Raw genomic sequence first — 9,104 nt, 5'->3', positions numbered from 1 at the left:
TGCAGAGTTCTCGCTGGGGTAGTACTGTTCGGAGGTTTCATCACACACTGAAGTGGAAGTCCAGTTTGAGAGAAGGCATTTACACAGCTTTTTTGAAGAAAGAAGAAACCTTYGGGACCAAAGGATTACAATATGAACCGGACAACCAACAGGCAAACCACCTCTTCATCCTCTTACAAGAGGATGTTCGGCGGCGAAGGACGGCCTGGTGTCGGGATGGCTCGGTCCACCTTGTCTAGCCGCCAGTACTCGAGCCCGGTGCGCTCCTCTCGGATGTCCTACAGCGTCTCCTCCGCTCCGCCGAGCATCTACGCCTCCAAGAATGTCCGACTTCGCAGCAGCGCCCCGATGCCCCGGCTCTCATCGGACACCGTGGACTTCGCCCTGTCCGATGCCATCAACTCGGAGTTCAAAGCCAACCGGACCAACGAGAAGGCGGAGATGCAGCACCTCAATGACAGGTTCGCCAGCTACATCGACAAAGTGCGCTTTCTGGAGCAGCAAAACAAGATCCTGTTAGCGGAGCTGGAGCAGATAAAGGGCAAAGGCGCGTCCCGTATCGGGGATCTGTACGAGGATGAGATGAGGGATCTGCGGAGGCAGGTGGACCAGCTCACCAATGAGAAAGCCCATGTCGAAGTGGACCGGGACAACCTGGGAGAGGACATCGAGAGGCTCAGAGAGAAGTAGGCAACGAATGAATTAAATTTTCTAAATGCCCCCCCCATCTCTGAAGCACTATGAACTATTAATGCACTACACGTCCCTTTTCAGTTTTTGTTCCACCAGACCTTTGTTAGAATACATTCATTAATTCCCCAAAAATGTTTCTCTTGGCAACGGCCCATGCATTCTTTGGTTCTTTGTAAAGCCATTAGCCCACAGCCCCAGAACTACACGCAGATTAAGGGCTTTTAAGCGCTTTTCACTGTCATAGCTTTAGCTGTTTTGTTCAAGGCCTGGATGCAGTTTTGCACGGAACATATTATGCAATCACGAAATACTTAAATGAGCTCATTCTTCCAATGGCAACTTTCCATTGGACTATTTTAGCTGTTTTTAAAGAAAGGGGAACGATTTTCCTTTCTTGCACTTCCAATAATCACATATGGCAAAAAAATGCATATAAAAACGTTGTAGCCGATTGCAAAGAGTAAGTTATTGGTGAAAGTAACCTCAGATAAAAGACTCAAGATGTTATGGTGATATTACAGTTGAACTCAAGAGTAGCTCTACAGCCTTCCATACTCCAGGACTTCCTCACCAAATGTGGGTGTGGCAATTGAAATGCATTATATAATACTCTCCAATGCTATTCTCAGGCTCCAAGATGAGATGATCCAGAAAGAGGAAGCAGAGCACAACCTGCAGAGCTTCAGACAGGTATGGTAGAAAGTCCCATTCACAGTATCCCTGCATTCTATTCATTCTTCATCTAAAAAAAAATGTAAAAACAACAAACATTATTTTTATACATGTGTGARGCCATATTTTATTTTCCACAGTAAACTACATAGCCCTGTTCATTTCATACTGAGTACTTGTGATTGTTTTTTCCTACTAAAGCATGTCTTTTGAAATGTGAAGATAAACTTCATGCCTGATGAAGTTGCTTTGCGTGGTAGCGTAGGTCCCATGTAGAGATGTTTCACCTCCAGTGACAATCTCTCGTGGAACAGCCAGCCATGTTGGGTGTGTTGCAACCAACTCCATTTGACCAAAGTCATTTTGACACGAGTGTGTATGTATGTAATTGTAAGATGCAGGGCTCCATTGCAAACGAGACATTGGTCTCAGTGGCACGCCCTGGTAAAATAAAAACGTTTTTGCTGTTCACTCATGGAGGGAAATATGTGCAGTTTATAATAGAATGATTGTGCCTTTCCACTGATGCTGGCTACTCAAGCGTTACTCTAGACATTTTAGAAGGTATTTGGGGGATTTAGATCAAATCTCCATTGGTTTTCATTCATTTGGTGGCATTGCAGTGAGGAGCAGCTTTGTTACTGAGGACCTTGGTGGTTATTGATCCTCTCTTTCACCTCAGTGGCCTCCCCATTCAGAATGCAGTCCCATTCAAATGAGCAATACAACTTTGTTGCAGAGAACATGAAATCAAGTGGAGCTCCCTGATAACATATACACAACCTAATCCCTATTCTTAGAATTGTATACACCTCATCCTTATCAAGATGCCATTTTCTAGCCTACATTGCTTTTTTTATCCCTTTGTTCTCCCCTTGGGGAATTGCCAGTGTAACACTTAGTGGGGTGAGGTTGTCAAATATAATGTTACAAGAACCCAGCTGTTGAAACGGCTGTCAGAACCGAACAGAGGAAGGTCCACAGCAGCTCTCCTCCATCCAGGCCCGGTCTGGTCCGGGCCAGCCACCGTGTGTGTCACTGTCTGTTTTAAACACAGAGCTCAATGGACAGCTTTGTCCCAGTTGGAAATTATGTCAGGAAAGCTGATTCTCCAATGCCATTGTTTCTGTTGTTGATGAGGCGATGGAGAGGTGGGTTAAATGACAAAGCAAGCTGTTGTCTGGGTGGGCGGTACCAGTGGCGGGGAGGAGGGGTGGGTGAGCGGCACTGACTGACCTCAGCACACTGGTCGGCCGGCAGGCAGCAGACAAACAGACAGTGTTTGTTCAAGTACATCTGGCGCTGGCAACAAGGGCTCTCCAGATCCGGGCCAGAGGGTGACAGAGCGGAAACCAGAGGCCAGCAATCTGTATGTGTCCAGCAGTAAGGCACTTATGCTGGAAAGACTTAGAAATTGAGCTTTATTGACATGAGGCTTATTATTATTATTATTTCTTTTTTTAATATATTTTATCTGATTCCTGACTGATTATTTCCCCCCAGTAACTACGCTGCTTGTTCACTTATTCTTCATTAGGGATTTTAAATACAGGAAATGACAGCTTCTGTGTGATTTAATGACATGGTGTTGCTGGGAGTTTGGCTCAAGATGTTCAGCACTGACAGGCCTTCAAGATGTGAAAAATATGGGTTTAATACAATGCATTATACAGAAGTTACCTGAGACATAGTAAGGAGACCATGTCTCTGGATTTGGAAAATTGATTAAAAGGTATTTTATATAATATATTAATTTCCAAAATGCTATATACACACTTCACATTTTTGTTTTTTCATCAAAAATGATTGCTTCATGTGTGCAAGAAAATAAAAATTATATATTTAATAGATTTTAGGTGTATGAAAATATACATTTTTTTGTTGCAAAATGCTATATAGCCATTTTTTACCTGACATGGAATGTTTGTATCCTGTACTTTTGACTGTGGTTGTCACACCTAGCGATTGATCTTAAGATGAATGCACTTAGTGTAAATCTCTTTGGATAAGACCACCTGCTAAATGACTCATGACTATAATTTGTACATTTCTTTATTAAAAATCTAGTTATTTGTTACATTTGACTGAACTTGTCTTTGCGAGTGAGGTGGATATAGCATTTTGATATGACATGAAACCCTCAAGTGATTTCAAACAAATACATGGGGTTGAACAACCCCATCTCATGATTTAGATAAACATTTTTTTCACTATCTAATTATTTAAAGAGCAAAGGCTAATTTACCAACATTTGTGAAAATGTGTAGCTTTTTGGCATGAAACTCTTCATATGCCATTTAGACTCTTACCCAAACATTTTATGTACAGGTGGTCCCAGGTTTGAACCCACTATCCTGACATTGCAAGTGCCATGCTCTACCAATTAAGCTACAGTGGCCCATTTATGCCATGTGGACCACTATTTTCTGCAATGCCACTGTATGGGATCTAGAATGTGATGTAGAACTTTGTGCTAAATGTTTCCTGTGTGTAGGATGTGGACAATGCCTCCCTTGCTCGTCTGGACCTGGAGAGGAAGGTGGAGTCTCTTCAGGAGGAAATCCTCTTCCTCAGGAAGCTGCATGACGAGGTGAGACTGAGTGGTTAACACCTGCCCCTCCAACCTTACCTGACACCCACACCTGTCCCAATGGATAGTTAGTGTTTATTAGGACGCTGAATGACCAGGTCATCTGATGTCTGTTGGGACAGGTGAGAGGTGTCAGGTGACCATGGTGTTGTCACTTAACAGTCTGTCCATCTAACCTTACACCCCCACCTGTGCTAAGTTCGGACAGTCTGTGTCCGSCCACCTCCGCCATCACCAAGGCTTAAGAGGATCATGGTATTGGCCTGGCCAGCAGGGTCATTGCCATGGTGATTACACACTCAGCGGATCGGAAGTCTGAGAATTACTGTCTAGAGGATAAATGCATGGCAGGTGGAGCAAAGACTTAGATCAAGGAGGGAAAACCCCCCACACAGGAAGTTCAACAGCAAAATCAATTTGAAAAATCCCTTTTGAAGGGGTTTGGCTAAATATGTTGGTTTACATCAAGTTACCCAACAACCCATCTACATTGAGTATACTGTAACAAACACCTGTGTGACCACGGTACATTATTGGACGTTAGCCAGTGAGGTAACCTTCTGATCTAAGATCAGTATTGTAACCGTCCCCCTCCTTTATCCACTCTGTAGGAGGTTGCTGAGCTGCAGGCACAGATCCAGGATCAGCATATCCAGATCGATATGGATGTGGCCAAGCCTGATTTGACGGCTGCCCTAAGGGACGTGCGTGTGCAGTACGAGACCTTGGCCAGCAGGAACCTCCAGGAGTCTGAAGACTGGTACAAATCCAAGGTCAGTACCCCCTCACTCACATTATGGCTGTGTCCCAAATGGCTTTGGTCAAAAGTAGTGCACTGAATGGGGGTGCTATTTGGGATGCATATGTGTCCCCTCACACTGTCTGTCCTCTACCTGTCGTTCAATCCCTCACACTGTCTGTCCTCTACCTGTCGTTCAATCCCTCACACTGTCTGTCCTCTACCTGTCGTTCAATCCCTCACACTGTCTGTCCTCTACCTGTCGTTCAATCCCTCACACTGTCTGTCCTCTACCTGTCGTTCAATCCCTCACACTGTCTGTCCTCTACCTGTCGTTCCAGCCCTCACACTGGCTTCGTGTCTCTTTGGCCCCGTCTGTCACTAATCACAATGAAAGTTTATACTTTGAGAGGACGTAGTAGGCTAGTCTCTTGCTATGGAGCTGAACAACATCAGGCTTTTAAATCTTTGAAGATTGCTTGCAAATGCTCTTTAGTTAACTGTTTTACGAATCCAAAGCTGTCCTACCATGACAAAGCACAGTAGCAGTTCTGGTGTGCAGTTGCAGCAGTGATCGCTCTAGGGATGACAGAGTAGAAATGTCTAACAGGGCTATTCCTTGTAGGATTAGCTTTTCAGTCTCCTAACAGGCCAGATGGTGCTGTAGGGCTCAGTGGATTGAGTGGACAGCTGACCACTCATTGAGTCAATGACAATGGTCTGGGTGAGTGCAGGGTGCATTGCTCTAAAGCATATTGATCTTCTCAATGGAAAACTAAATGGAAACATTTGAGGACAATGCATATTGGATAAAAGGTCATGCAAAGTGGTTTCTCTAATGCTGTAAAAGTGTTTTCAGAGAGCGAGAGACAAATTGCCTGTTTCACGTTAAGGCTAAACGTCTGGGTTTACAGCCAGGGTGAGAGAGGCTGAGCGTTCAGCTTTTAATCTCAGGGTTCAGGAGTAGAGCAGAGTTCTCACACAAGTCCCTCTCTTGCTCACGCTCACCTTCTGTCTACATCCCCTTGCCTCAGACTCCCACACATCAATTAAGGCTAATTAAAAAGCCTTTTAATCTTTAATGAAAACTAACAAGGCCTCTCTGCCCGCTCTCTTTCGCTCTCCCATCTATCTTTATCTCTCCCCATCCCCCTCAGTTTGCTGACCTGTCGGAGGCTGCGAATCGTAACACCGATGCCATCCGGCAGGCCAAGCAGGAGGCTAACGAGTACAGGCGTCAGGTACAGGCCCTAACCTGTGAGGTGGACTCTCTCAAAGGAACTGTAAGTACTTCCGGTGCAACCACTATCCCTGTTCACTTCCTCTATTGACTGACTTATTCCTTTCAGCTCCTAGTGGAGCAAAGGGCCTCGCTAGTGAGTGTCCAGCAAACCCTACATCTCACTCCAGAGGAAATGTAGTGTACTACTAGAGTGAGGAGAACTGGCAGAACATCTCCTGTGCTGAGTCAGATGAAATGCAACTTTAATGAAATGAGTGGTTGAATGCAAAAAAAATAGACTAGCAAAACCACCTCGGCTGACTGAGTGCATTCTGGTGTCCTCCCAAGACTTGATTTTAACAACCCAGATGCAATACAATGTTAACGGAATTTCTGGAAGTGTCCTTGCAGAGAATTTCGAAATGTACTACAGTGTAGCATCTCTTTACCTCAGACAATGGCCTGTCTTGTTGGAGCTAGTCCCTTCCTGACTCTACTATATATTTACTTAGACTCCTACAGCCACATCTCAGGGAAACTTATATATGAGAGCATAGCGTAATTTAACCTGAGACAATCAGTCATCTCTTATCAACCTATGATGTGTAGAATGAGTCCATGGAGCGTCAGATGAGGGAGCTGGAGGAGAGCTTTGGCTGCGAGGCTAATAACTTCCAAGACACCATCTCTCGCCTGGAGGACGACATCAGGAACATGAAGGATGAGATGGCCCGTCACCTCAGAGAGTACCAGGACCTTCTCAACGTCAAGATGGCCCTGGACATAGAGATCGCCACCTACAGGAAGCTGCTGGAGGGAGAAGAGAGCAGGTGAGGTCATGATGATGGACAGAGATGCCTACCAAGCTGCTGGAGGGAGAGGGGAGCAGGTGACATAAGCAGAGAAAGTAGAAAGAGGGCAGAGAATGAGGGAGTAGAGATAATGAGGGGGGAAAGGGGGAGGTGTGTGTGTGTATATAGGGAAATATGTTTGCCTGTGTTGGTGTTTGTTCACAATACGTGTATTTTGGAGTTTATGGTGGCTTATACAAGAGACAGATGAGTCACGACTGAAACAAACAGGTTTTATCTTGTGTTCTCCTCTGGACTAGATAAGCGTATTAAATGGGCCTGTAAGGAAGATTAGTGTTTCTGTGGTTTGCATGCCAGTTTCTCATCTTCAGACGTCTAGCTGTGTCTAATGCGCTTTTCCTTCTCTCCTACCCCCTCTGTCTTTTTATCCCTCCTAGAATCACCACTCCCATGCCCAACTTCTCATCATTTAACTTGAGAGGTAGGTTCCCTTTAAAGCTTTAGAACAGAGCACTACCTCCTGTGGAAATGTGTTACTCATGAGGATATACTTAACACTAGCTTGACAACTTCACCAGAGAACCAGCAGCACTATCCTCGTATAACCTCCGAGTGATGCAGCTGAGCCTTTGAATTATTGATAGATGGGACTCAGAAAGTCCTTCTCAAAGAGAAATTATGTAATGGAATGTGACCGCTTATATGGCGACATAAAGGTGTATGCAATAATTAAATTCAGTTACTGATTTGACAAGAACGGTTAATCATATGGTGTTGTATCGAGTGGAACATTTTAATATCATTTTATCCAAGTTGCGCTCTATTCAATATTTCGTCTTCTTGCAGAATCCATGCTGGAGGCAAGACCAATGATTGACAACCTGTCAAAGAAGGTTGTGATCAAGACCATTGAAACTAGAGATGGTCATGTAAGTACTAGACATTACATCAGTGAAGGCTGAGTTTGAAGTCTGTCCGTTCGACTTTAATGTTAGACATAAGTCCACTGAGGCCTGACACTAAGACATCATAAAGGCACATACATTCTTATGACAAGTTATAATGCATTATACCTGTAAGCTGCAAGTAAAGTGTTGCCGTACTCACTATAACCCTCCCCCTCATCAGGTGATCAATGAGTCCACCCAGAACCATGATGACTTGGAGTGAACATCACATAGCATGTCTCTATTGAGAAGAGAAAATAGTTAGCAGCAGCATACTGGGGGGGGGGGGGTAAAACACTGTCGGGGATGAGGAGAAAGCAAAATGGGATATTTCTGTTTGTGAGTAAAACTAAACAAACAGCTTTGAAAGTGCCTTTTTGACACGTTGGGGTACTTGCTGATCTGGTAGGGTTGTTGCTAGGTAGGATAGACACTGTTTAGAGGAGATGAAACCAGCTTTACTGAATGTTTCTGTTTGACCACAGACACCGGGCAAGTCTCAAATGACACTTATTTTTTTCTATGTTATAGTGCTCTACTTTTTATAGGGCTCTAGTGAAAAGTAGTGCACTAAGGGAATAGGGTGTCATTTGTGATGCAACCACACTGAGTCTAGTTTACACTTGAGCTGTTAGACTTAGACCATAGCAACACTTTGAGCAATGGCTGTTTTTTTCTATTCTAATTTACCAAAATCATGGAAAGGATTGAAGCACTGTTTCATGTACACAAACAAGACCAACACCAAACTGTCAACGCTTCTGTAAGTCAATAAAGCTTTGAGGAAAATAAAATGTATTCTGAGGTGTCTTTTTTCTTTGAGTTTAATGGCCAAAGTACTCGTACTTAGTGTTGATTAATTCCTTCTCCCTGTAAATTCTGTTTAATTCAAATTCCAGGTCAGTCTCAATTCCTATGTTAGGTAAATTCCAATTATTAATTTCCCAAGTCAATATTATCAATGACAATTCCTCAAATTCAATTCCCTCAGGCTTTCAAGCTGATCATGTCAGTGTTCAGACAGCCTAGCTACACTGGAAATTTAGATAAAAGTTAAAGATTTAAAACAAATCCTGCTGTCAATATTTGATATTAATGGCATTAATTCCATCATGGGAAATGTAGAAATATGGTATTCCAAAGATTAAATGTTTTTTCAATTCCAATTCAGTCTAATTTCAATTCCATAACTTGAATTAAACAAATTCTACACTTCTTGAGTGCATTCAAGAATTGGGGTAAATTCCAATTCAACACTGCTAGTATGCTATGTTTATTGATATATTTATCTACTATAAAGTTCAAACTTGGACTTAAACACTATCATGAAACCTCAGAGCTCTCTACACAATTGTCCTCTTGGTAATTATCAAGTCCACATCTGTTTCCTCTGCCTATCTCCTGGCCCTCTACAGTGGAGGAAGTGACA

At 43.4% G+C, this 9,104-nt stretch overlaps 1 protein-coding gene across 1 annotated transcript; it reads left to right on the top strand.

Annotated features, from left to right (window-relative positions):
- The first annotated feature begins 11 nt into the window (after window positions 1–11).
- Window positions 12–8,469, top strand: vim (vimentin). The gene is made up of 9 exons (XM_024000193.2): window positions 12–686; window positions 1,323–1,383; window positions 3,860–3,955; window positions 4,567–4,728; window positions 5,852–5,977; window positions 6,526–6,746; window positions 7,166–7,209; window positions 7,575–7,657; window positions 7,857–8,469. The coding sequence occupies exons 1-9, from the start codon at window positions 133–135 to the stop codon at window positions 7,896–7,898; spliced, it is 1,389 nt and encodes a 462-aa protein (XP_023855961.1). The 5' UTR covers window positions 12–132; the 3' UTR covers window positions 7,899–8,469.
- The last annotated feature ends 635 nt before the right edge of the window (window positions 8,470–9,104 follow it).

The sequence above is a fragment of the Salvelinus sp. IW2-2015 genome, linkage group LG14, assembly GCF_002910315.2.
Source record: "Salvelinus sp. IW2-2015 linkage group LG14, ASM291031v2, whole genome shotgun sequence".
In the NCBI taxonomy this organism is placed as follows: Eukaryota; Metazoa; Chordata; class Actinopteri; order Salmoniformes; family Salmonidae; genus Salvelinus; species Salvelinus sp. IW2-2015.
Note: the sequence above shows the minus strand (reverse complement) of the source record. Positions and strands in the feature narration are given on the sequence as shown.

Bases quoted from the DNA above. Each gene is read 5' to 3' on its own strand.
- vim (XM_024000193.2), top strand. From the start codon at position 133: ATGAACCGGACAACCAACAGGCAAACCACCTCTTCATCCTCTTACAAG. The intron at 687-1,322 runs GTAGGCAACGAA...TGCTATTCTCAG, and splicing joins ATCGAGAGGCTCAGAGAGAA to GCTCCAAGATGAGATGATCC. The intron at 5,978-6,525 runs GTAAGTACTTCC...TATGATGTGTAG, and splicing joins TGGACTCTCTCAAAGGAACT to AATGAGTCCATGGAGCGTCA.